Source organism: Encephalitozoon intestinalis, chromosome X, assembly GCF_000146465.1.
Source record: "Encephalitozoon intestinalis ATCC 50506 chromosome X, complete sequence".
Lineage (NCBI taxonomy): Eukaryota > Fungi > Microsporidia > Unikaryonidae > Encephalitozoon > Encephalitozoon intestinalis.
Genome location: NC_014424.1, coordinates 132,840 through 158,490, shown reverse-complemented (window position 1 = coordinate 158,490; position 25,651 = coordinate 132,840). Strand labels below are relative to the sequence as shown.

The 25,651-nt window shown below is 42.4% G+C and overlaps 14 protein-coding genes and 1 non-coding gene across 15 annotated transcripts; 5 read left to right on the top strand and 10 right to left on the bottom strand.

Moving 5' to 3' along the window:
- Nucleotides 1-23: 23 nt before the first annotated feature.
- Eint_101190 (karyopherin beta) lies at nt 24-2,510 on the bottom strand (the record flags this gene model as incomplete). Its single annotated transcript, XM_003073758.1, has 1 exon — nt 24-2,510. The coding sequence occupies one exon, from the start codon at nt 2,508-2,510 to the stop codon at nt 24-26; it is 2,487 nt and encodes an 828-aa protein (XP_003073804.1).
- Nucleotides 2,511-2,671: 161 nt separating this feature from the next.
- Eint_101180 (MdlB-type mitochondrial ABC transporter) lies at nt 2,672-4,387 on the top strand (the record flags this gene model as incomplete). Its single annotated transcript, XM_003073757.1, has 1 exon — nt 2,672-4,387. One exon carries the CDS (start codon nt 2,672-2,674, stop codon nt 4,385-4,387), a length of 1,716 nt encoding a protein of 571 aa, XP_003073803.1.
- A 49-nt stretch (nt 4,388-4,436) lies between these two features.
- On the bottom strand, nt 4,437-4,859 carry Eint_101170 (uncharacterized protein; the record flags this gene model as incomplete). The annotated part of the gene is made up of 1 exon (XM_003073756.1): nt 4,437-4,859. One exon carries the CDS (start codon nt 4,857-4,859, stop codon nt 4,437-4,439), a length of 423 nt encoding a protein of 140 aa, XP_003073802.1.
- A 47-nt stretch (nt 4,860-4,906) lies between these two features.
- On the bottom strand, nt 4,907-10,237 carry Eint_101160 (DNA polymerase type-B epsilon; the record flags this gene model as incomplete). The annotated part of the gene is made up of 1 exon (XM_003073755.1): nt 4,907-10,237. One exon carries the CDS (start codon nt 10,235-10,237, stop codon nt 4,907-4,909), a length of 5,331 nt encoding a protein of 1,776 aa, XP_003073801.1.
- Nucleotides 10,238-10,302: 65 nt separating this feature from the next.
- On the bottom strand, nt 10,303-10,920 carry Eint_101150 (casein kinase II subunit beta; the record flags this gene model as incomplete). Its single annotated transcript, XM_003073754.1, has 1 exon — nt 10,303-10,920. The coding sequence occupies one exon, from the start codon at nt 10,918-10,920 to the stop codon at nt 10,303-10,305; it is 618 nt and encodes a 205-aa protein (XP_003073800.1).
- A 173-nt stretch (nt 10,921-11,093) lies between these two features.
- Nucleotides 11,094-12,644, top strand: Eint_101140 (uncharacterized protein; the record flags this gene model as incomplete). The annotated part of the gene is made up of 1 exon (XM_003073753.1): nt 11,094-12,644. The coding sequence occupies one exon, from the start codon at nt 11,094-11,096 to the stop codon at nt 12,642-12,644; it is 1,551 nt and encodes a 516-aa protein (XP_003073799.1).
- Nucleotides 12,645-12,685: 41 nt separating this feature from the next.
- Nucleotides 12,686-13,369, bottom strand: Eint_101130 (ubiquitin fusion degradation protein 1; the record flags this gene model as incomplete). Its single annotated transcript, XM_003073752.1, has 1 exon — nt 12,686-13,369. The coding sequence occupies one exon, from the start codon at nt 13,367-13,369 to the stop codon at nt 12,686-12,688; it is 684 nt and encodes a 227-aa protein (XP_003073798.1).
- A 108-nt stretch (nt 13,370-13,477) lies between these two features.
- Nucleotides 13,478-14,050, top strand: Eint_101120 (DNA excision repair protein; the record flags this gene model as incomplete). Its single annotated transcript, XM_003073751.1, has 1 exon — nt 13,478-14,050. The coding sequence occupies one exon, from the start codon at nt 13,478-13,480 to the stop codon at nt 14,048-14,050; it is 573 nt and encodes a 190-aa protein (XP_003073797.1).
- Nucleotides 14,051-14,098: 48 nt separating this feature from the next.
- Eint_101110 (uncharacterized protein) lies at nt 14,099-17,221 on the top strand (the record flags this gene model as incomplete). The annotated part of the gene is made up of 1 exon (XM_003073750.1): nt 14,099-17,221. The coding sequence occupies one exon, from the start codon at nt 14,099-14,101 to the stop codon at nt 17,219-17,221; it is 3,123 nt and encodes a 1,040-aa protein (XP_003073796.1).
- Nucleotides 17,222-17,240: 19 nt separating this feature from the next.
- On the bottom strand, nt 17,241-17,504 carry Eint_101105 (uncharacterized protein; the record flags this gene model as incomplete). The annotated part of the gene is made up of 1 exon (XM_009163642.1): nt 17,241-17,504. The coding sequence occupies one exon, from the start codon at nt 17,502-17,504 to the stop codon at nt 17,241-17,243; it is 264 nt and encodes an 87-aa protein (XP_009161906.1).
- An 82-nt stretch (nt 17,505-17,586) lies between these two features.
- On the bottom strand, nt 17,587-20,229 carry Eint_101100 (uncharacterized protein; the record flags this gene model as incomplete). Its single annotated transcript, XM_003073749.1, has 1 exon — nt 17,587-20,229. The coding sequence occupies one exon, from the start codon at nt 20,227-20,229 to the stop codon at nt 17,587-17,589; it is 2,643 nt and encodes an 880-aa protein (XP_003073795.1).
- Nucleotides 20,230-20,352: 123 nt separating this feature from the next.
- Nucleotides 20,353-23,529, bottom strand: Eint_101090 (ARF guanine nucleotide exchange factor; the record flags this gene model as incomplete). Its single annotated transcript, XM_003073748.1, has 1 exon — nt 20,353-23,529. The coding sequence occupies one exon, from the start codon at nt 23,527-23,529 to the stop codon at nt 20,353-20,355; it is 3,177 nt and encodes a 1,058-aa protein (XP_003073794.1).
- Nucleotides 23,530-23,623: 94 nt separating this feature from the next.
- Nucleotides 23,624-24,391, top strand: Eint_101080 (origin recognition complex subunit 2; the record flags this gene model as incomplete). The annotated part of the gene is made up of 1 exon (XM_003073747.1): nt 23,624-24,391. One exon carries the CDS (start codon nt 23,624-23,626, stop codon nt 24,389-24,391), a length of 768 nt encoding a protein of 255 aa, XP_003073793.1.
- A 24-nt stretch (nt 24,392-24,415) lies between these two features.
- Nucleotides 24,416-25,486, bottom strand: Eint_101070 (transcription initiation factor TFIID subunit TAF6; the record flags this gene model as incomplete). The annotated part of the gene is made up of 1 exon (XM_003073746.1): nt 24,416-25,486. One exon carries the CDS (start codon nt 25,484-25,486, stop codon nt 24,416-24,418), a length of 1,071 nt encoding a protein of 356 aa, XP_003073792.1.
- Nucleotides 25,487-25,536: 50 nt separating this feature from the next.
- Nucleotides 25,537-25,607, bottom strand: Eint_101060. The gene has a single exon. It is a non-coding gene; the product is annotated as a tRNA-Ala (tRNA).
- Nucleotides 25,608-25,651: the final 44 nt, after the last annotated feature.

Below are 25,651 nucleotides of genomic sequence, written 5' to 3'. Positions count from 1 at the left end.
TTTTAATTCAGGTTCATCATATATTATCTCAGCACCTCCAGAACATGGCTAGCCTTCTTTCTATTCCTGTCGTTACTGGACTTCATCATTCCGTACAGAAATTCCTTAATCCATGGCTCGTCCAGCCCAAAGTTCTTTCCATACATTCCAACAAGATCATCGATAAGGCCAAGGATGTCTTCATGTGTCTTGCCACTTCCATCCTCAATGCCCATTTTGTGGGCTATGCTGATAATTCTGGGGAGGAGATTTCTAACCTTGGAACTGTCCCCGATGGCTACCAAAGAACAGTTCACAAGCTGAACTGCGTTCTTCCGAAGGTCGTCCACATATTCTTCGTCCCCATGCCTGTTAAGCTCTGATATCTGCTGGAATAGCATAACAACCATATCCAGGTATGATTCGAAGTTTCTTTCCAGCGCCAAAGCAATGTCTCCAAATACAGACAGTATTATAGGCTTAAGATCTCTATGAGTGGCTTCCGAGCTGAGACATTGAACCAGAGATGATGTAAGAACCGTTGCAAGGATATTAAAGTCTGTCCCCATTGTATTTGCAAGCCTTCCAACAAGGTTTATCACTGAATTTAAAACAAATCGGTCTGTGCACCTCATGTCCCTTGTCATGTAAGGCAGTATTCGAGACGTGTGCGGTGCAAATTTTGTAGAGAGATTTGAAATGCTTGTGTAAACTTCCCCAAAGGCTATTGTCGGTGTTGACTCCAGGATTCTTATGAACAGCTCCAGAAGGTCCTCTACATCCTCTCTCTTTCTTGCTGTGGCTATTGCCTCAATAAGTCCTATGTAGTTCGAAAGTACATCCTCAACTACTAGTAGTTGATCCTGTGTGGCATATCCCAACACACTGATGCACTCATCGATCTTTTTAGATGTATAGTCATAAAACCCAATAAGGATGTCCAAGACAGTCTGAGGACATATGAGGATCAATTCATCAAGAGCCGAAAATAAGGCAACCCTTAGGCTTGAATCATTTAAGTTCGCCAGTTCAGTTCCCTTAACTAATACATTGAGAATGTCGAGATACTGCTTTACAAGGAAGCTTTCGACAAAATCGTCTGCCCTCTTCTTGGTGGAGCTTGGTATATGGCTGGCAAAGCCCTCTTTTCTCTTGCTGTCTGCTACAGAGCGGAATATACAATCCATCGCCCATGCTGCTCCAATCGAAGACTTGGAACTCTCAAGAACTACCGATCCACATCTGCTCAAAATGATAGGAAGATGATCTACTAATGCATAAAAGTTACATTCTGCCGTTCTGGACAATGCCCACAGACAAGAGTCCTTTGACTCCTCAAATCCTATTCCGGCAACAAGGTCTGGGACAATCTTTACCAAGCAATCTTCACATTTCTCATGCATTACACTTCCTAGTGCAACAGCACCTATGTCCACATCAGCCTTTGACTCCGATTTTAGAGAGGTCTCTATAAATCCCCATATCATTCCGTTTCTCATCATCTTGTCTCCCTTCAACTCTGTGTAAATCTCAAGGCAGGAGGAGGCAGCTTTATGCGGGGACCATATTTCCTCATAATAGTCGGGACCTTTCTTAAGAAGACTCAGTATTTCGGGAAGAACAACAGACATGTACTTGTTGGCCATCTCTTCGTCTCTTTTCTCTGCAAAAATACACCAGTACTCAATTGCTTGGATCTTAATTTCGTCATGCTTCGATTTAAAGAATCTTCCCAGATACTGGCCAAGTATATTCTCTAATATGCTCTTCCGAATAAACTTATAGTTGAGCATCACAAGTCTGTTAAAGCAGATCATTAACTTGTGTATCAGTTCTTCGTCATCACCGTTCCATATTTCAATGGTCGAATTAAGAAATATGTTTACATTCTCCTCATAGCAGAATATCCCTTCGACTTCCATACAATTCATTAGGCATTTTAAGCCTGACAGCTTACTTTCCCTCGTAGTTCCTCTCTTAAGAGGATGTATGCATATTTCAAACACAGTAGCATTATGCATTCGGAGGATGTCCGGAGCTTCCTTTGTCAGATAACTACAACATGTTCCTACAGCTTCGCACACTCCACACGCCGTCTCTTCGTCGCAAACCATCCTTTTCATCTCTTCAAAAAACCCCTGGTATAAACTGTTTGGAATCTCCATCCTGGATATTTGCCCAAGAGCCGCCCCTGCCATTGTACAAAACCTTGGAGTAGGCCCCCGGAGGGCTCTCTTAATCGTGTTCTTGATATATTCTCTGGATTCAGGCCTCATCCCCAGCCACCTACTCAAACAACCTTTCTGAAGATCCGGATCATTTGCATGAAGGCTATTCTTAAGGATGATCCCAGAAACCATTCGAAGCTGGTCATTGCTTTTCAGGTCGCAGAACACCTCCACAAGTATCGATATAAACCTTTCAAAATCGCTTGACTGTAGCTCTAGGATCTTAGCCTCGGCCCTCTTCCCTGAAGTGGAATCGGATTTCAGTACCTCATAAAGACACGATTCTAATCCTCTTCTATCCATGTTGGGGTGATTTTTTCTAGTTCATGAAATCCAGCGTCCATCTCATTGTATGTGGCTCAGGCTTGATCTCCTTTCTGTATTAGGCAGAGGCGAGAGCATCAAAGTCTTTCAACCATCTTTTCCCGGCATTGCATATAAAAGAAGTTCAAACCCATCCCAAAATGAAGAAAAAAGTATCTGGAAGATACTCCTACATGATATCGCTAATAATACACTTTCTTGTCAAGGACAAGGCAGTTCTCTTGGGAATTTTAACAACCGTATTCTTTATAATGCTCTCGAGCAAGTTTCACTTTGAATTTCAAAAGTCGTTAACAAAGATCGAGCAATATATTGCCAGAAAGACAATTGATGAGACAGATTCCAGCAGGCTTCTTATCACGTTTATGCTTCTTCCCATTAGTCATTACATGTCGAGTCTTCTCTACAAGCTTGTTTCGGCCTATGTCATCCAGCTGCTTATAGGGAAGTCGTTCCATCACTGCTTGAGAGAGTATCTTTTGACCAACTACCATCGGTTCCATCACCTTGGGTCTGGACAGATACACTCATTAGTTGAGAGGAGATCCAACGGAATGGTTAGTTTCTTGAGGATATTGTTTGCCGATATCTTTTTCAATGCATCTTATGTTCTGTGGGGGTTTTTGTACTTTTCCCGCTGTTCTACAGGTGTTGTGATTCTAACTGTTATCCAGATACTGGTATATGTTGTTGTGTCATGGTATGGAACAATTCTTAGAAACCACTTCAGAAGGAAATACAATGGAGCATACAACTTTGCCTCCAACAGGCTGTACGGGATTCTGCAGAACTATGACATAATCAAATCGTACAATAAAGAAGAAAACGAGCTGCAGAAATACATCGACACTTTTCGGGATGTCGGAAGACACTCGAGGAGATATGATCAGATCAATGGATTTGTCGAGTTTTTCCAGAAAAGTTTACTCTTTGTCCCAAATGCATTTATGGTGTTGATGATCATTGGAGGATATATGTTTAAGAGTATGAGAATTGGGAACAGATACATCGAGTACTCCAAGTTCTTTTCCGAGCTACGGAGTGGGATAATGAAGCTAAAGGAAAGCACATTTGTAATGAATGAGAATTTGACAGATATTTTTGACTCGAAGATTGAGGATGCACTTGAGGAAGAAGACCTTGGGCTTGCAATAGAGAGGTTTGGTGATACCATAAGGTTCAACGGGATGTCTGTGCACATAGGAAACAGACTCATATTAGAAGGTTTCAGCGGAGAAATCAAAAAGGGCGAGAAGATAGGGATCATTGGAAAAAATGGATGCGGGAAGTCATCTCTTGTTAACGTTCTCCTCAGGTTCCTCGACTATAGTGGAGAAGTTTACATTGATGGAATTGAGCTGAGAAGGATCAGGAAGTCGTCTGTAAGGGGCCTCATATCGTTTGTTCCTCAAAACCATCATTTGTTCAATGGAACCATTCTTGAAAACATAGGCTACTCTTACAATTCCATTGAATACGATCATGTTATGAAGAAATGTGTGCATTTCAATGTGCATGAGATATTCAGCAAGCTTCCTAGAGGATATCAAACCCTTGTGGGAGAAAATGGAAAGTTCCTGAGTGGAGGGCAGAAGCAGAGGGTTAGCTTTATGAGAGCAATGGTCAAGGATTCCGACATAGTGGTTTTGGATGAGCCGACATCGAATTTGGATGCAGACTCGGAAAAGGAGCTTGTAGAAACAATACTCAAAAAGATGGAAGACAAGACTGTGTTTCTGGTTGTGCATGACCATGACCTTCTCAGAGGCTTTGATAAGATACTTGGCCTCCATGACAACAAGGTTAAAATATATAATTCCTTTGACGACTTTATTATCGATAAGTCAAAATACTGAGAACTGGAGGTATATTTAACGGATGCTGTTTCGAATCATGCATCGACTATTATAGTACTATAGTTGTTTCATAAATTATCTTTCCGCCTAAAGACACCGTTGTCTTGCTGTGATCCGAAAAGACACGAAGGCCCGCCTTAAACTTCTCGTCTATTGCAAACATTAGGTTCTTTAACACACACAGGTCATCAGTATCGTCAAATAAATAGACCTTGCAATCATATTCTTCAATCCCAATGCAGCTTAACGCATATCCGAACACAAGCTCATACGAAAAGTCGACTTTCTTTGAGTTAACAAACACTTTAACAGATCCGCTTGAACTTCTTCCCAAATGGTTAATCGAAAGGTCTCTTGGTGATAACGGGTGTTCCTTTGTGTTGAAAGTTATATGTACCAATGTATGGTCATAGAGAAGAGTGTCTATCTGTGTCTCATTGTTCCTTTCAAGGACTTTGATTTCCGAACACATCGAAAAGCATGGGTTGATAGATCTATTTCTTAACTCCCAAAAGGAAGTCATTTCAGGAAATGCTTTGAGATTCTCCTGTAGAAACCGTCAAAAATCGGGCTACCAGCTATTTCCCTTAGGCTCTCCAACTCATTTCCATAACTTGTCTTTTGGAACGCACCACCGCATTTACAAAAACTAGACAGCCTTGCTTCATTAGATTTCCCACAGATGGTGCAGGATAGATCCCTTGAAAGTTCCAACCAAAGAAGATGCTTGGCATAAGCCATACACACTTCTAACACAGCGCTTTTTGGATATGCATTGTAGCACTTGATACATCTGGCTCTCAAAGCACTTTCCATTCCACACGAAGGACACACAATGTCAAGATATATCTCTTTTCTTTCCTTCTCTGCAAACTCACTCAAATGTAAGAGTTTATAACAGTTAGACAGAAGGGCTTGCGAGTCCTGTCTGAACGAGAGGAGTTTCAAAACCATCTTGGAGCTCTCAAGAGGAATTTTGGTTACAAGGCTGTACACAAACTCCGAATCCACCTTCTCTTCATTAAAATAGGCCTGAAGAAATGCTGTAGGAACCTTACTCTCACTGAAACAGAAGTATTCTCCCCTGTCAAGAAAGAAGTAGGTGCTTGGGTCTACAAATGCAAGGCTTTGGAATATTCTAATAGCCTTCATCTTCATCATCTCGTATCCACAGAGCTCCAGCCCCTTCTTGCAGATATACTGAAAAAAGTCCAATGCCGATTCCTCGCTTGTCTTCCCTGTGTCGATCAAAACCACATCTCCCGCCACACAAATCACATCGTACTTTTCATCTCTCAGCTTTTTGGCCAGATGCATCATGTATCTTTTCTGCAGCATGCAGCAAATGCTCCTCAACTCCGAGCAAATTATGGCCGAATCACTCCTTATCCATCTTCCAATATTTCTTAGTAAAAGCTTAGCTCCATCTTCTCCTTTGATCGAGTCCAGGACTATCCGCTTCAGAAGACTTCTGAGGATATGGAAGTCTTTCCTTTCCACACCTTTAAATAAGGTGTCTTTCCCCAGAAATGCCTCGTATTCAATAATAGAAAGCACCAATGTTCCAATACACTCTATCTCAACCACGTATTTCTTGTAGAGGCCAGGCCGGAAACTCTCTGCCCTCAGACGCGGGGAGTAGCTCATTTCACATTCTTGTCTTCCGCATACAACTCTGTTTTTCTTTAACTCCCTATAAAATAGAACATCCATTACATTTTCGTTTACATTGAAAATGGGAATTCGGCTATACTTGCTCAGCTTGCACACCAGCTCCACTTCCCTGGCCATCTGCTTGTGGAACTCTTTCTGTTCATTGCACATTACAGAATATTCCTTCAAAGACAGATTCCTCCTAACTTGTATTTCAAGAATGTGATATTTGCACAGTATCTTCCGGAGTTCGGTCTTGCATGGGTCGCTGGATCCGATAACTCCAATCCTCCACTTTCCGAAGTTTCTAAGAAGATATCTTCCAAGGTCATAGAGCCCTTCCTTCCCAGAAAATACAAGGAATTCTTCTTCTCCCACTGTGTAAACAGGTTTTCCAAGGAAAATAAAGCTGCCCACTGTTACAAACTCGACATCATGTCCTTCGCATTCTTTCAAATTACTGTACAGAATCGGAATCTTGTCTTCAAAAACTCTTCTTATCGAAAAGTGACTGAGAAACTTCCTGTACAATGAATAGTCTTTCACAAACTCATGTTCTTTTATACTAATAGTCCCCACTTCAGTTGTCTCGGAATTCTCAGGAAAGTACACGGCCACTCTCTCGATATCTCCAGACTTGTCAAAGTATCTCCAGTCATTGACTTGCATATAGATTCTCCTCTCTAAAGGAATTCTTTCCACAGAATCACTCCGTCCCATGCGATATACATCCATATATCCATCATTGCTACAAACCATCTTAATGATGTCGCCTACGTCAATAATCCTTTTTATTCTTTCAATCCACGCGATCCTGTTCTTAAGAATATACTCCCTAACATCAGTTTCCATCAGGTCCCTCATTTTCTTTTCATCATCTTTGCAATTCTCTTTGTCTTCTTCAAAATCTTCCTTGCACTTTTCACGCCCGGCTTCTGTGTCCTTGCTTAGTCTTGCTTTGCAGAAGGCATCCTCAATGTCATCTACGTTTCTTAGATCAAAACCCCTAAGCTGGGTCTTGGCCTTGGCCCATTCTGGAATCCCCACCTCGCTCAAAGGATTCTTGATTCCTTGCGATAGAGCAGGCAGTATAACCATCCTCTGAATCACACACTCCAATCTTACTCTATAATATTCCCAGTCAATAACGGCTCTAATGTCTCCAGAATAGTCTCTTTCCAGCCATTTCCTGAGAAACTCTTCCTTTTGCTCAGACCGGAAAACCACCACTGGTATAGCCCTCTCTGCCACCGATTTATTCTCTGGGTATGCCGCAACAATATACTCGCACTTCAATTTCTCTTCAAGAATTCCTTCTCCCAGGACTTCAGACATCCTAACCGCCGTAACAGTGAGGTTCGACTTTCTTCCTCTGTATTCCCCAAATCCCTTAGACATACTTCTGCTCTCAGACAGTAACTCAAGAATCGTATCGTCATCAAGATATTCTCCCTTGCTCTTTAGTATGTCTAGCCAGTATCTGCACACCTCGGCCAGCGACTCATAGCATTCGTTTAAGTTACTCCCATCAAGGAAGTGTAGAAAAAGCTCCTCCTGGAACTTCTTAGTAATCTGGAGCTCTCCTCTCCTTTTCATCTCAAATCCTTTCAATTCGGCAATCTTGTTGTTGTCATCGATTATTGCATATCTCTTCTTCAGCAATTTGCTTTCCTCGGTCGACGTAGGAAGAAGCATTGCCCTGTACGGCCCATCAATCTCAAAGAATATCGAATTCTCACTTCTTGTGGCATACTCCCCATCAATCTTCTCCTGGTATTGGTTGTTTGTAAATTTCTTACATACAAAGTGGTTGAGGAGGCCTGACAAGAGAGAAAACTTCTTCCCCGACGGGAGTACATATGAAGATACCAATGAAGATGGAACTATGCACCATATTCCGTCGGTATCCAGTTCCAAGGAAATCCCTATCTTCTCCACAATCTCTCGGGCCTTCTTAATAATGTTCCCTCCTACATTGCAAACTATCGCCGCCATCTCCATGCTGTACCACCGTGAGCTTTTTCTCATCACATATCCATAGAACGAGTTTAGAACACATTTGTGTGCCACTTGGAGCGAGGAGTACACAACAACAGACTTCATCGCATACTTTCTTTCCTCATCGGTTGTGGCTTCCTCAGCAGCCTTTTGTGCCTGGGCTTGCAGCCTCTTATACACATATCTTTGGTCCCTGAATTTTCTAACTGTTTCCACATAGAATGGAATCTCCCTCTGACAAACTGTCGAACTTCTAGTACAAATCTTCTTTTCCCTTTTCTTTCCGTACATACTCTTCGAATACCTTCTGACCCTCTTCTTCACCTCTTCTTCCTCATTTCCTTCAAAGTTCTTTTCCTTCTCTACCTGCCTCCTAATCATCTCGGTTTCCCTCTTACCAGCCGGAATGTACTCGACCTTAAGGCTCCATTCCATTCTTTTCTTACAATTGTTCGACTCATCCGAAAAGTCACATCTTATGCAGATCTCTTCGTTAACAATTGACACAGGCTGCAGTTTGTTGGTAAGTATGATGTTTGGATACATTGCTCCAACATCCAGATGATATATAAGCCCCTCCTTTCGAAGTCTTCCCTTGTTCTCCTGAAGATTGGCAAGAATCTGTGCTTTCATCTCTTCAAAACCTCCTTCTTCCTTGTACTCATAGAGAATTTCGTCAAGGCTTGAAACCACTTCTCCAATGAATTCTTTAGAGATGTTAAATTCATGCTCCAGGTCAGACCGAAAAATCCCGGACCGGAGACACTCGACATATCCTCCAACATATGTGATGCTTTCTGCTATGTGTCCGTTGTGCTCTCGGGTTTTGCTTTCTCTCCTCCTTTCTGGGATAAGCACCCCGTATTCAATGGCTTCAGAGACAAGCAGAGCTTCACACAGTGTTCCAGACCCCTGGCAAAGTGCCGAGGTCGGAGAGAGAGGAACAAGAGAGCATAGGGAAAAAACATGAGGCTGGACATATTTGGTGTAAAGAAAGTATGTTGCAACCGAATCCGAAACAGAATAAGATGCCATTTTGTCGGGGTCGGACATTGCAAGCCTAACCATGTCTTCAGGATCAATCTCGTCAGGGAAGTATCCTAGTTTCACTTTAGTGACCTCCTTGAGACCCTGGCTCCCTGCCGGAAGATACGAGTCTCTTTTAACCCATTTGTAGCAATCAAGATGCACAATAAACGGTGAAATGTAGTATTCATCCTTCAGAGTAAATCCAGTTGTCTCCCTCAGGCTTATTCCATAGTTCTTCATCCTTTTCTCCAGGAACGGAAAGTCAAATAATGCTCCATTAAACGTTGTTATCAAGTGTGGTTTGTGTTTTTGAATCAACTCAACAAATCTAATCAGCACCCCTTCTTCGTCTCCCTCGTTCGACACATCAAACACACACTCCATGTCTTCTCTTGGATTGTACTCAAACTTCCTGATGTCTTTAGAAACCAGCCTCCGGTTCACAATCAATTCTCCCCTGCATTCTGTTTTAACAGATATCATCATCACCTCATCATAGTCTGGATTAGGAAATTTCAGCGGCTTTTTGAATGTCTCGATATCAAATGCAAGTATCCGAAGATCTGGAAACACGACTCTTTCGCTCTTCTCTATAACATATGTCTCTCCGGTATAGTAGAAAGTATACCACTTTCCACATCTGATCTTCAGGTTGTTGGCCGTGCAAACCTCTACAGGAATATCATACTCGAAGATTCCCTCCATAAGTTCCTCTGCGCAGAGTGTTCGATCCTTTCCAAAGCAATCATATTCATTATTCTTCTGCACTTTGTTCCTTGCCACTATCTTCTTGAAGTCCTTCACAGCTGTTGAAAACCCAGACTCGGTCCTGAATCTAACCTCTAGAAACACTCCTGGGTCTTTGTTCAGATGATTGTATTCGTTAAAGTCAATTCTATGCACTCTCTCCATGCTGTAAATCTCTGCTGCATATTTTCTCCTGAGATATTCTTCAACAGAATCATAATCCGAAGCTTTAAGGAGAAGAGATGGAAAATATGGAATCTTCACAAGAAATTCGGCTCTCTTGTCATCAATCAGATAAAGCTTTGCTTCCATTCTCCCGTCTTTGAATACAGTAGTGATGTAGTTCAGGACCCATCCCTCTCTTCTTCTGCTTTCATGGTGAGATATAAATCCATATTGCTCCTCTAGAAGCTCGTCTCTCATTGCGGTTTCGATGTCTTTTGAAAATAACCAAAGATTCAGGCTGTCTTCCATATTAGGCATTTATTTTAGTTGTCTTCGGAGAGAGAGTCGTTGTCGTCGTGGGCGCATATCCGAAAGCCGTATATCCTTGGGACATACTCCTCACACTTTCCTGAAGGGAAATGGTACGAGTGAGTCAAAATTAGGAAATGCGGGAACGATTTCCCCCATGCACACCCATCTACAAGCCGGAGAATTCCCCTGGCCTCGTACACACTCACACAACAGTGGCAATAGACTTTTGTTGACGAAACTCCAGGCCTGTCGCTCAGCCCAATGGGGATCATTCCAACTGACTTGCATCCTATTCTTGGACATGCTCCATACTCCTTGCTCATCACCCTGTCCAGAACAGTCTCAAGCCCAGGCTTTGTGAAGATGTATTTCTGATGTATCAGATAGTATAGAGAAGACTCCTCCTGAAAACTACTCCTTGGTCCCTTGTCAAGTATCGAACTATATACCTTTTCGAGGTCTTTTATGTACCTGTCCAGTCCAATAATGTTAAATCGATCTTCAAGAAACTCGTCTGGAACACGGACTATGCTGCGGTTTTCTCTTCTGTGCATGAAGTCGCCTACCCAATACTCATCTGGACTCATCCTTAGTAAATTCTCCGAGTCATCTTCCAGCAAATTCTCCATCTCCAGGCTTGTTTTTGTAAGACTAGAAAAACATTTTGCCTTTTATCGCTTCGGTAGAGGAGTCCTTCTGTCTGAATGCCAGGACGGACTTCTCCATCCTTTTTCTCATTCAGAGTCCTGTCTGAAACAAATGTTTCAGTTCTGGCCTAAAATCGTGAGAATCATCATAGTTTATGCATGCTTCTGAGCTGAGGACATTGCACAGCTCGAAAAACTACGAGGAGATTTACAATATTATCAGGGAAGAAATGGAAAAGCTATCTCTTAGAGACAAGCTGTGCACCAATGACTTGGAAGGTCTTCAGTCCTCGATAGAGGAAGAAATAAGAAGATGTGTCCATGAGCAAAAGGGAATTCCAAAGCCACTGGTCAACATCACGTTACTGCAGGGAGAAAGCTTTGAGGCCAGGATGAAATCGTTGGCGATTTCTTACCTAGGATCACTATGTTCTGTGAGTTACCAGGAGTTCTTGAATTGTAACTTTCAAAGACTATCTTCATTAAAGAGCTGTCTTGGATGGATTGAAGAAAGCATAAGCAGAGTAAGCCTCAAATATTCCCATGTCCCAGACGACTGGAGCTTACCACGAGAAATATTGCTCAAGTACTATGTTATGACGAAGCAACGGGTATGTGATTACTTCTTTTACAACGAGGTCGATGAAGAGGATTTCATAGAAGCTTTTGATGCAACGATCAGATGTGAGAAGAGACTTGGGAAGCTGTTTGAAAAACAGGGATGCAGTGCATGTGTACAGTCTACATCTCTGGAAGATGGAGCATGTAAATCCAAAGGCTTGAGTCAAAAGGAAACCTTCTGTCCACACAAGACAATGCTATCCTCATTGTTTGTGCCAAACATCGAGATATATCTAGAAAGATCCTTCAAAGAGCTTATGGAGTCCGACCTCAACCAAGAGAATGTTAAACTATGCATTATCTCGGGGTTTCTGGACTTCTTTCGTGGAGTAGAAAAGATTCTTAAAAGGGTTGAGTACCTTAATGACAAGTCTGCGCATAGGCATCTCGTACATTATTTCGACGAGTATTTGAGTCTTCTGATCAAAAGAACACGCCTCCCTGGATGTCTGAACGAGTCTATAATTGTACTAAACACTATGCTTTACATCAGAGAAACTGCTCTAGATTTTTTGGACCAAATCATAGAAAAGTCAGAAGTAGAAGAGGACATTCCAAAGATTCACATGCAAATGAGAAAGGCCGAAAGACTTCAAAACACATTTATTGATGATTTTCTCTCAAGCTACTTCCTAGGCCTGGACTTTTCTGCTCCAGAGGGTCTTTCTAGGAAAGTCATACAGATCCTAGACAAAGACATAATGAATGAAGAGATAGAGGGAATATACGAGGATATCCGAATCACATTGGTGGAGAGCGTGGTTTCTCATGTCTTTTCTGGAATCTACTCCATCAAAGTCACACCTAGGATTTCCGAGGCTCTTTTACTCGAGACTGCAGAGATAAAGCGATACCTAAGGACAAAAGTGAGTGTTCTTCCTCTGATAGATGTTGTTGAAAAGTATCTTAAGATCTTTCTGTGCCCTCCAGACAATGAAAGATGTTTTGTGGAGAATTTCATACTTATGTCAGAAGGCATCTTTTCCTTCGACCAGATTGTGAATAACATTGGAAGCAGCCATGGGGAAGACCGCCTGTATTTGGCATATAAATCCGTGGTGGACTCTTTCAACGGTGTTTCTTAATCAAAATTCCATTTCCCAATAAACAGTATCAGTTGTTGGATTTAATCTGCTGACTTATACATATACAGCCCAAGCTTCTTCATCCGGATTGGCTTTATGTCATAGTTTGAATTTACTACTTCGATGTACTTTGTAACAGTCCTTTCTCTCTCCACCTTGTCCTTAAATCCAATTGGTTCCAGGAAGTCAACAGCCAGATCTGTGTCTACAATGTATACTGCACTGCTTGATGGCTCTATATGTGCAACTGTGAATCTCATCGATCCAACTTCATCAAACTGGAACAAGATCTCATCTCCCTCGGAAAGGACCTGGTAGTTTCTCAGACACAGCTCCAGCTCTTGCTTTGGGTTTTCGACCTCAAGGAAGTCTACAGAGTGAGGAATCAGCTTTACAAACCTCCCAAGTGGAAAAGTCATATATTTGAGCTCGACCTTGTCTACATCTCCCATAGAAAGTTGCTGGTACATCCATGAAGGAACAACTACCTGGCCTTCCTCGCCAGTAAACTCCAAGACTCCACAATGGGTCTTGAAAACCCCGTCGGAGTGTGAAATTTCAAATGTAAATGGAGGTTGGATCTGGAACGATACAAGATCAACCAGAACGGATTGCGGGACTATCACTTTTCCTCCGAAGTTGTTCTGGTTGCACCCTTCAAACTTTTTTGGACTTAGAGACCATGAAGGCTTTCCTCCGAACAGTCCAAACAAATCGAGAAGCATACAAGGGGCTACTGGAGAACCAATTATCCTTTCTCTCTCAAGCAAGATCTGTTCTATCATGTCTTAAAGGAAGCATAAACGTAAAGCAGATGCCCTCCGTTGGGTAGGATGGAGAATACTTCGCGGGACGGAGGATTTTTCCCAGAAAAGGAAGACAAGAAAAAGGAGCTAAAGGAAGATGAGTCCATACTTCTTCCAGTGCTTCCTGGCAAGAGATGCAAGTATTGTCTCCAGATTCCTCTCGATGATGAGATTGAAAAGACATTTGGAATTCCGGTCTGCAGATCGTGCCGTTACAGCTCTCTTAAGTTTGTAACAAAGACTTCTTGCCTTTCCGACTATCTTCTAGTAGATGACGAGCTTAAGGAGCTCCGGTTTCTTGAGAGACCCAATCCTCGCAAGGGAACATGGTCAAGAATGCATCTGTATCTGAAGGAGGAGGTTGAAGAGTTTGCAGTCTGGAAGTGGGGATCGCTCGAGAAGATTGAGGAGATCAAGGAAAAGAGGAAAAAGAGAACTAAAGATCGGAAGCAAAGGAAGTTGAAAAAGAATATAAAGGATCTTAGGAGAAAAACCAGGATGGAAGTTGGAGACACCAAGAAGCATGAGCATGTGTTTGAAGATGATGGGGAAGTTTGTAGATGTAGATGTGGAATGTCTGTTGAGGAGGAAGAGCTATGAAGAGCAGTAGGCAAGGAACCTATAAAACTTTGATGAGTATACCCTTTGATGGTAGTTAAATGGAGAAGTACAGAGCTTGTGTTTAAAGGAAAGAAGCTAAGGTTTAGGGAGGAGATTATTAGTGTGGGGAATTTCAAGAAATGGGTTGTTGTTTGTACCCAGTCGAGGATTCACTTCTTTGGAGATGAGGACATGACCTTGTCACGGCCAATAAAAGCAGCTATTGTGAAGGAAGAAGGTGTTTATTACCATCACAAGGAAAACAACCATGTGATGTTTATTTCCCATCCCTTTGAACCCGAGGAATTTGTGTTCTTTCATCACGGATTTGTTCTCCGGGAAGTCATATCTGGAGAGATGATTCTGGAGGGGAGGGGAAGATATCTCCTTAGGAATACAGGAAGAAAGGAAATAGGACTGGAAGATCCGATAGAGTCCTCATGCTCTGGAATGGGAGACGACAACTTTGACGAGACCAACAGAACAAGAATGCTGATTGCTTATAAGATAGAGGAAGGAATAAGATGCCTTGTTGAGGACTATGAAGAAGATACCAAAAATGAGGGGGGAATAAAGATGAGGATCACTGAGTACGAAAATTTCATGGTTGGGATTTATGGGAATACAGCATTGTTTGTCCGGGTTGGGGGAAGTAAAGGAAGAGTGAAGAGAAGTAAGCTTCTATCCGAAACCAATGTAAGGTTCGAGAAGGAGGCCAAACACCTCATAAAATATCGAATGAGGCTTACAAGAGACAAATATCTCGAGTTTTTAAGGATAAACGATGTGCTCTTTATGGGAAACGAGATTATGTGCTCTAGGATTAGAAAAGATCTGTGGCCAAAGTCGAGGATTCCAAAGAAATGGATGCAGAACTATTACAAGCCTTTCTGGTCAGGGATAAATGAGGTGGAGAAGAATATCCTTTCATGCTATCCAAGGGCGATGCAAAGAGTGTTTATGGGGGCATTTCTTCAAAGCAAAGAGAAGAGATTTGACCTTCTGGAGATAACCGAGGATGTTATGGCAGGAATTGATAGAGTTCTGGACGAATGGCTAGCTCGATGCAAGAGCGTATGGGAGTTTTTAGGAATGGAGATAGCTCCGATTAAAGGTTTGGAGACGATGTCCAGATGCAAGGAGTTGATTAATTATACCTGTCCTTCGCTCTCTGTAGGCCAAGATGTGATGAATATAAAGTTTAGGAGGATCATGAGATGCAATCTAGATGCCATTACAGGATTGAAGTATTCGGATGTGAAGAATCTTGGATACAGAGTGATTTATATGGAAATGAAGAAAAGTAGGATACTAGGAAGTACCAAGCCCACAAGGTCCATCAATAAACTGTGCAGAATAGCTAAAAAGCACTTTGGGGACTCTCGGATAGAGGAAGTGATTTCTTTGTTTGATGAGAAGCCAATAATATTTGAGATTGACGAGTACGACCTTGAAAACAAGAAGGAAAAAGGATATGTTCTTCGGAAGATATCGAACATAGGAGGAGCATATTTGTTTTATGGACTGGGGGTAGCAAAGGAAGAACAAAGTCCAGGACAACTAAGATTCCCGATCTACAAGAATGGGGAATTAGGAGAGATTGAAATTAAAGATCCGGAATGGATGAATTGGCCTATGTTTAACTACTCTGTTTCTAGGAGTTGCGGGCTGAGCTCCTTTGATGAGATTTCACATGATTTTATAGAGTCGAGAATCTTGGAATTTACATCCACAGGAGAGGGAAACGAGTTTGAGGTGGCAGGAAGAATATTCGCATTTGGGCTCCAGGGCCGGTTGGAAGGAGTTCATCCCCAGAAGGTTGGGGAGTTTATCACAGCAAAGTATCCTGTAGTGTCCATGGCGCTTCTGGCGGGAATGGGGATGAGTCATCTTGGCAAGAGAGATGACTTGTTAGGGAAAATGTATCTACATTGCCTCAAGTCTCCACAGCCATTGTATATCCATGCTGGGTGTATTGTTGGGCTTGGAATGCTATATGCAGGAAGCGGAAACGTGTTTATAAGGAACGTTTTAAGCTCAGAGGCAAACAAAAAAGGAGTCTTTGGAGATGAGCAATACAACAAAGGAAACAAGATATGGTACGACTACACATACAGAGTTTTGTCATCAATTTCGCTTTCGATGGTGTATATGAAAACTAGCCTCGACATGTTCAAGTTCATCGAGCTGGAAGATTCTCTCTGTGAGCTCCTTACCAACGGGATTGTTCTTTTCGGAAGCAAGCAGACGAGATTCCGAAGTAAGTTTAAAAGATCGGACACAAGTACGCCTGAAGAGGTTTTTTATTCGGAGTTGTTCCTGCTTGGATTAGAAATGAACGAACAACTGGATTCTATTATCGAGGAGGTGGCCAAAAAGAGCCGAGCAGCAAGTTTTTATGAGCTTTACAGGGGATCTGGGAGATTATTATATGTGTCTCTTTACCTTCTGTATAAAGGAATCAAGGTGGATTTGGAAGGAAGTCTTTTCAAGTCCATTCTAGAGGTGTGTCTTTTTGCAGAAAGAGCCATGAGGGAAAACGATGAGTTTAAGATACTATTTGATGCATCTCTTGTGTCTCTTTCGTTGATATCGAATTCATCTTGTAACCTTGATACCATCAGGATTTTGAGGAGACAGATCAAAGCAACAGAAACAGGGAAGTCCCTGGGAGAACAGACAGACCTCTTTTTTACATCCAGTAGATGTAAGCAAGAAGCCCAGCTCTCTATGAGGTATGGAGACATTGAGAGATACAAGATGTGTCTTGGGATAGTGACTTGCGGAATGGGAACTTTGAAAATTGCATCGACTTTTCATCTAGTTCTAGATGTGATTTCTACCTTCTTCATCTGCTTTCCAATCTCTCCAGTAGATCAGGAATACTTCAACATGACCAGATACTTCCTTCTTCTATCGATGAAGGAGAATCCCGAGGGATTCAAAAGCACAGTAAAGTACCTGAAGGAAACCAACAAAAGAAGCCGAAGGAAACTAAGGAGGGACATGTCCAGAATCAATAAGATCTTCCTGAAGGAGTATTCGGAAGCATCGGATGCAGACAAGAAATTCATCATTGACATACTGACAGACTTCTATGAGAAGTATGCAGAAAGCGATAATTTGCTTGATGTTGAAATGCTGAAAAACATAGCGTGTAAAACACCATAATTTATCGAGGAATGGGCAACTAAAAGAATAGATATCCACTGCATCCTACAATCACCAGAAATAACATAAATATTATTTTGTTCCTTGGATCGCTGTTCATTCTCCTGATTGCTTCTTCGAACCTTCGAATGTTCAGGAACAAAATCTTCCCATTTCTTTCTGTTTCGGCCTCAATGGATTCGTATATTAAAGCTTGCTGGTCCATCTTCTCCTGTATTATCTGGACGGTCGTCTTCATGTTTCTTGAAGACTCCCTCAAAGCCTTTTCCTCCTCTGTATCCATAGGAATGGAAAACAATCATCTTCAAGTAAACACTTCCATTGGAATTCTGAAACATTAGACAGAACGTTTATTTAATACATCATCACCAGCAAATCTTAGTCACAATTTCGGCCATTTCCTGCTCGGACACCTGGAATGGGGAAAACATAACTAGAAACATATCCAGCGTTGGCACAATACAAAGCTTGTCTCGGGCTGTGACTATGGTTTCGAAAAGGGACGAGACAAATGAAGGATTGCTCATCTTTGGAACAACTGCTCCTAGAAAATGAATTTTATCTACAAACAGTGTTCTGTGCAATGTTTCTATGTCTTCTATTCTAAAGAACGTGTACATGCTTGTACGTATGAAATACATCAGCAGGTATAGGATGTCTTCTGCATTGTATTCGGAAAAGGCGTAATCTTCTAGTTCCTCTGTGCTTAGGGCCTTTTCTAGGAAGTTCACCATCTCTTCTTCTTTAAGTCTGCTTCTATCTAGCCCTGCACTAGAAAAAAGATATTTTCCACCAGAGCTTCTGCATCCTACATATGGCAAAGATCTTGATAGATATCTTATGATCCCTTCTGCTACACGAATCTTCCGGGTTATGGTGGATGAATTGCATTTGGAAAATCTTCCATTGAATTCAACAACTGAAGAGTCCCCACATTCCTCTACAATCTCCCTAAGCTTTATCCTGTACATGGCAAACAGCTCAGGACATTTCCCAGGTGTATCTTTTGAGGCCATCCATGCTTTCCTGGCTCTGACCCCATTTCCTACAATCTCTCCAAACTTTTGCTTTATCTCGTCTTTTCCGTAGTTTATGGAGTGTTGAATACTTTGTCCCTTTGTTGTGAAAGCTCCATTTTCAAGATCAAGGTGTGCGGAATTGGAATCTGAAGATATATCCAATCCTACATCTCCTACATATATTATCAAATCTCTTTTTCTTTCTTGGCCTCCTTCTTCGGAGTCCTTGAGAACTCTGAAAAACACATTTCCCGATGCATACAATCCATTTCCAGAGTCGGTTCCCGCTTTGTGGTACTCCTCGATGAACCATTTCACAGAATGAGGAGATCCTTTTGAAAAGTACATCACTCCAATAGAGACGTCACTATAAACCTCTTTCATCTCGTACATCTCGTTTCCTTTCAGACTTCCCTTCCCAATTATCTTTATCCCAGTTGTTCCAAAAGAAACTATTTCTATATCCTCTAGCCTCAGGGAATGCCGGAAAAAGTACCTTCCACACCTAGGGTCCTGGATAGGTAAGGAAGGGCCTTCTCTATCTGCAATAATAACCATTTCACGGAACAAGAACAATGCAATAGGATCTCCATTCGAATCCTCGCAATTCAATTGAAAAAGAAAGTTCGCTTTTCTTTCAGCCACCTCCCCAGGAATCTCCTCAACCTTTTCCCTGATCAGCTGCTCGCATCGGATATTGTCATGTCTTTCTTTCTTCTTGTCGATTATGTTGATGAGCTTGGTCATTTTTGCATAGATCTTCTTTACTCTCTTCTCATGCAGAGAGAAGGTGAGGTTCTGAAGAATGTCATCAATAAGAATTGGATACCTCACAATTCGCTGCAGACAGTTGCAGAAGCAATCGTTTACAACCCTGTAGTCCGGTGCCCAGTCGTAACTCCTGACCTTCTCCAAGGTTTCAATATATTCTTCATGGAATAACATCATATCTTCATAGCATCGGAATCCGTTGAGATGCCTTTCAAATGAGTCCAGGACCTTCTCCAGAATCTCTTCGTCATCCATTTTAATCTCTCCAACCCCATTATCCCTCATTGTATCTGCAAAGTATTGGGGATCAGAAAGGATTCTATCCATCTTAAACCCTGCTTCTTCCACTATATCTCTCATTGATTCTATAAATCCAGCCTCGAAGCTGTGAACCTTGTAGAACCCTTTGAACACATCCTCAAAGTTTATCTCGGATTTCCGTGCTTTGGAGACAATATCCAGGTAGAACCCGTTCACCTGGCAAAAGTATTCAACTTCATTGAAAAGAAATCCGAGGAGTGCCTGCCGTAGTCTTTTCTCTCCAGAGTGGGTGGGGGACTTTATGTCTTCTAAATCATCCGAGGATACAGAAAGGGTGTCCTCAGGATCAATAAACCTCTTCCCAAGCATCTCCCGCGGAATCCTCTTGCTGCTCTCACAAACCAAATCGACATAAATTGGTTTCGTATAGAATTCATTATCTACGCCCCTGGCATACTCCACCCTCACCTCTGCCATCTTATTCATTATCTCCTTGGCAGAATACCTTTCTGGGCATCCCATCATTCCAGAGGAGATTGCATCATACATCTTTTTCCTTCCTCCCCCAGACTCATCTCTCAACGGCCAGGCCCCAAATGAAAAGATCGACCCCAAAATTCCCATCAAAGAAGACTCCCTCTGCTCTGGAGCAATCTCTACATGTCTCCAATTGTCGATGGTATCTACAAAATACCTGGAAAGGCTATTTCTCACAGTGAAAAAATATGGACACTCTTCAATATGCTTACTGTAAAACCTGTACTCCTTGAACCCCAGAACAGACCTTACCAATGCTCTTGAAAAATCCTTTTCAACAGCAACAGATACAAGAATGGGCCCCAGATGCACAAGGTCTGCAATGAAGTTCCTAGAAAGTCTGTAGTGCTTGTCAAATGTCCCTATGGGTGCATTGCACATCCCTTCCTCCAGGAAAGGATCATTGGCAAATATTTCCATATCTCTGGGGTCCCGAAAACAAGCGATTTGTTGATTCCAAAATGGTTTTCCAAGACAGGTTGGAAAAGAAGAACCACAAGTACAAATACTGCCCATTTATTTTCATATGCTTATAATAATTCATTATAGATTGAAGTCAGGGTTTGTTTTGATATTTGGCTCCCCAACCACCGCTACCTCTCCAGGTTCTCCACTGTTGTTCTCACTTCCGTCATTCTTCTCCTTGGAATTAACCAGCTGCACACCCCTTTCGCCAACCTTAACCCTTCCGCTCTTTATCATTTCGGATTTTCCTTTAAAGTAGAATTCAAAGTCCTTTTCCGATGCAAGGTCATACTTCAACAGCATCTCGATAAGCTTCTCCACATCGTCCAGATAGGAATATCCGCAGCGGCAGCACAACTCAGACCCATTTATTACCTTGCATATTCTCGAGTAGAATATCTTGATGAAGTTGTTTGTCATTGTCTGGTCCTTTAAGGTAAGGAGAAGCCCAAAATTCCTGACAAAGAACTTAGACAGCAACGGAAGGCTTGAAGATAGAAGGTTCACAATCCAAAGGGCATAGTTGGTTATGTCCTTACTGTTCATCGAGTCCGCCTTCTTTATCATGTATATCAATCTCTTGTCCATTTCTTCGCGGTTAAACAGCTTTTCTTTCAGAGGACACCCAGACTTGTGAATCGATCTTGCCTTTGACTGATTCAGAACAGAATTGGAAGATACATAGAAGTGAAACAGATTCGAGGGAACAGACAGGCTCTCCCCATACTTTTCTTCAACAGTGTAACAATTCAAAGTGTCTTTTCCAGAAAACTCCAGCCTCGACTGTTCAGATTGGTCTCCATCTTCTCCTTCGTGAGCATTTATAGCTCTGCAGACAATACTTTCGTATTTTACTGTGACTACAAAGTCAAACATATCAACTCCATTACTCTGTAGAAGCAGAATGCAGTGGAATCCATTTTCATTATAGATGGAGATCCTCTTGAATACCTCCAGAATCTCATCGTCCAAAAACCCTGGGCTTTCCTCCAAAACCTGCCGGAAATAAAAAAGAAGTCTTTCTTCCGAGACAAACTTGGATATATGGCAGAACTTCTTCCTGTTTCCTGTTTCAACACATTCCCTCAGTAAGACCCCAATGTTCTCGTCGTCCAGCATCGACAGATCCTCCACCTTCGAGATGTTCCTCTTAAGAATGTCAACAACCACACCCTTTACAAACCCTATAGATCTCTGCCTTCTCTTCTGGGAAGCCATCTCTTCCTCCCCAGACACCCCTCCAGACACATCTCTTGAAAGAAAGAGACACAAACCTTCGCATAGGAGGCCGACATTAGGGATTTCCGAATTCAAAAGTTCTTTGTATGCGTCTCTATATTGTTGCTGGACCCTGTCTTTTCCTGGTGAGCTCTTTAGAAACGAAATTCCAAGATCCGAAAGCATTCCACTGCTCCTTTGCTTGTCGGTCCTTGCAAGAACATCGAGTAGAGTTGCATACAGGCTGGCCTTTCCTTCCATTCCCAGATAATAGACAAAGGACTCAATGAATTTTTGGGTATCTTCTTTATGGGCATTCAGATACTCTTCAAATATATGTGTCATCCTTAGCCTACTGCATATTTGGTAGAACACCTTAGGGTCCAGGAAAAGAAATCTCTTGAAATCTGTCGAAAACAACTTCCTGTGGGCCTCCATCCTGCATGCTGTACATATCCTCAGTCCCTCTGGAAGTTCAGGCTCAAGTAGCCGAATTCTAAGCTTGGATTCTCTTGACTCCATCTCTTGGAGGTTCTTACACACCTTCTTGAATACTTTATAGTGTTCTTTTCCAGGCTGGTTCTTGGCCGGGAATTCCAACGGCTTTTTTTTGATGGATTGGTACATGGACTCAAGATACTCCTCTCCAAACGAAGGAGGAATCTCCTCAGGTGTAAAGTCCTTCATGTAGTCCTTGAATGTAGGTTTGACCTTTATATTCGGGTTATGGAACTTCGTGTTAAGGACGAGAAATGAGAATGAGAGATTAAACACAAACTCCTTTGTCTTCTTGTCCTTGGCCATGTCCATAAACGTGCATATTCCTGCATTATCCAAATAGTACTTATCGGCATAAGCCTCGACAACTCTATGAATTACCTGGCCCTCTGGAGATAGGTGGAAGGAAAGGAGAAAAATCCTCAAACCATCGAGAATATCCATGTCAAGAAAATCAAATGTCTCGGCAAACATCCTTAGTAAAGGCTCGTTCTTTAGCTTGCACAGAAATTCCCCCAATCTCCGGAGGTCTGTTTCCTCAAAATACCTCAAAAACTCAAAGCTCATCTGCTCTCCATACTTCTCAAGCATCTCTTTCAAGCATCCCGTTTCGTTGAATCTTCTTATGTCTCTCTTCACTCCGACCATTCCTTCATCATCCGCCATATTCTTATGTTCAGACACATTCCCAAGCACATCGCATTCATCTGGTGAGATCTTGCTCTTCATATCCTCGTCCATCGCCCTTATTATGTCCTGTTCATCTAGTCTGCCATACACTTCCTTGGAGACGTTCTTGTAAAGCCCAACTCCATCGAAAGTGTAGTATAAATACGGAATCAGCGACTCATGCATCCCCATCACATACCACCAGGGAAGTTCGTTGTGATACATCTGGAACAGATACCTACTCCTTGTTTTGGCTATTATAAAGCCTCGGAGGGTGGTGCACTCTAGTGCAACTTCAACCATCTCCTCGTCACTAAGAAGCTCGCTGAAGTTTATGATCAAATCTTCTGTGCATCCAATGTTTCTATACATTCTTCGAGCTGCAAAGAGCTTTAGAAGACCTTTCTTCTTCTTGAGAAACTCCCTGAATCTCCCAAGCACCTCTACTTGCGCACCTCTGCTTACAACACTGTTCGAGAGAACAAACATATATCTACTAAAAACACTTCTCGAGGATTCCGACTGGATACTCTCGGCTATGGTGTTCGTGATTTCGAAGTACTTGAGGATCACAAGATCGGTGTCTTTCTCCGAAGGAGTAAACTTAAGCTCTACTATCTTGTCCCCAACCTCGCTTAGGTCTGCCCTGCAGATAGGTATGAACCTTTGGAATGCATCTAGAAAACAAAGCAATTCCTTGTTACTGTACCTCCCTAAGCTAAAAAGAAGGCAAAAGGTATCCAAGATAGACTTTGATGTCGGACATGAGGGTAACCCATCCAAAATCCTTCTAATCTCCTTGTTAGACGAAGCCGCCAGCCTGTTCAGAAGAATCTGCACCTCCTCGAGCTTTTGTTTGGACTCATCCATGGGCTATCGGTTTGGGATTATGATATCTCTCGATGAGAGCCTAACTACCCTGGGCAAAAAGTAGATTATCTGCTCCTTCACAACACCCGTCCAGATGAGCTCGGATCTCAGCGACTTCCATTTCAACTGCAAGAAGGAACTCAATGCATTAGCAAAGTCGTTCAACATCTTGTTCTATGGATATGGCTCGAAGATGCCGTTGCTGAGGAAAATGTTTCCTTCGGCAATTCACCTCAACTGCAGAGCCATGAGTCGGCATGAGATTCTTTTGGAAATCATGGATGCCGTTAGACGCAGGTCGAGGTCTGCAGCTCAAAGCATCTCAAAAGTATCGACAATAAAGGACATAGACGAGGCAATAGGGTTTAGAAAGGAAAAGTACAAGATTGTCATGGCAAACTTCGACTTCAGTATGACAGACTTCTCGGGTCTGAGGAACTTTGCGATTCTGGGAACTATTGAAGAGATCAACATAAAGTTCAGTTTTGAAGACGCCGAGAAGTTCAACTTTATCTTCAGAGATCTCACCACCTTCGAGCCATATGAAGAAGAAATAGCTGGCATCCATTTCAGAGAAACAAGAGCAGAGGCTTCGTCCAAGGTGGTTAGAAATGTTCCAAGGAACTCCAGACTCGTGCTCAAGGAAATCCTGCTGTACAATTCAGATGTTGTAGGCCTTGGAGAGTTGTTTGAGAGAATAAAGAGAAAATTGTTTCTCACATCGAAGACATCTGTTCTTTCGATGATCAGTGAGTTTATTGACCATGGCCTCCTAAAGGTTAGAAACGGCTCGGAGATTACAGTCTGCATGTCCTCCGCCGAGAAAAAGGAAGTAGCAAAGGAGCTGGGTAGCTTGGACTGAAGGCTTTCCAGGCCAGTCCAGACATTAAATATCGTTCTTTTTCAGAATGTCATCCAGAAGCTCCGTAACCCGTGGATTGTTGATTTCCTTAACATAGTAGTCGGCCTTAGGCTTTACAACAGTCTCTACAACATGTTTTGACAGGAGGCTTAGGCAGAGCAAAGCCCCATACTGCGTGGACTCTGTCTTCTCCTTGTCCAGCCATGCCTTGCTGAGGGTGTTAATGATCCTTGGCGCAAGTGTCTTGTAGGAACTGGAAAAGTTACTAAAAACATACTTGACAACATCTGCGGCCACTCTCCTGACCTCGTCGTCAACGCTTTTCCCAATCACACATGTTATAAGTGAGGGGAGGATCTGGTGGAGATACGGATCGATGAAGATGTACTTGTTCCTTAGCAGAGAGTTATAAACCATCATAACCGTCATGAGCTTTTCTTTGTTTTTTATGTTCTTCACTATCTGCTCATTGAAATGGTGAATGAAATATGGAACAAGCTGCTGGATCCCACTTTCGTTGTGCAGGCACTCCATTGCTATCTCTTCGTCGGTTTCCATGGCCTGGATAACCTTGTCAAAATACATGCTCAGCTCCTTTGTGAGCATATGCCTATTCTGGGACTTCAGCTCGGCCTCCTCTTGGTATGTTCCTAGTGTGTCCTTCTTTGCAACTGGCTTTTCAAGAAGTATCGGGTTGTAGGGAATCTGGGGCTGCACTCCTTCAATGGCTAGCCAGTGAGATTGAATCGACGGCCGAAGAGGAATCTTGGGAAGAGGCCTGTCAAGATACTCCTCAAGATCAATCTCCTCGTCAGGAACATAGTATACATTCGAGGGAAGACCGCGGAAAACAAGGCTCTCCTGAGGATCATATCCAAACAGTGGATCTACATTCCTGCTGATTAGAGCATAGTTGATGTCATCGATCGACAGCTTTGTCCTCTTTGAGCCAACCATGAATTTGCTTCCTTCCTGGCACACCTCCTTGATTCTATACTCCAGATCCTGGGACAAAACCCTCAGTGCGTCGTCGTCAATGTTGGAAATCCCCTTTGATTGTGCAAAAGACTTGAGAGTCTCCTTTGAAAACAGCATCGAACTCGGGACTAAAGTCTGTTGAAATTATTGCTCTTTGAAAAATGGAATGGAGGATCCGGGAATCGAACCCGGGCAATTCACATGCGAAGCAAATCCTCTACCACTAAGATAATCCCCCTTGTCTCTCGCCTCCTCCCAGACTCTCCTGAGGTGCGAACACAT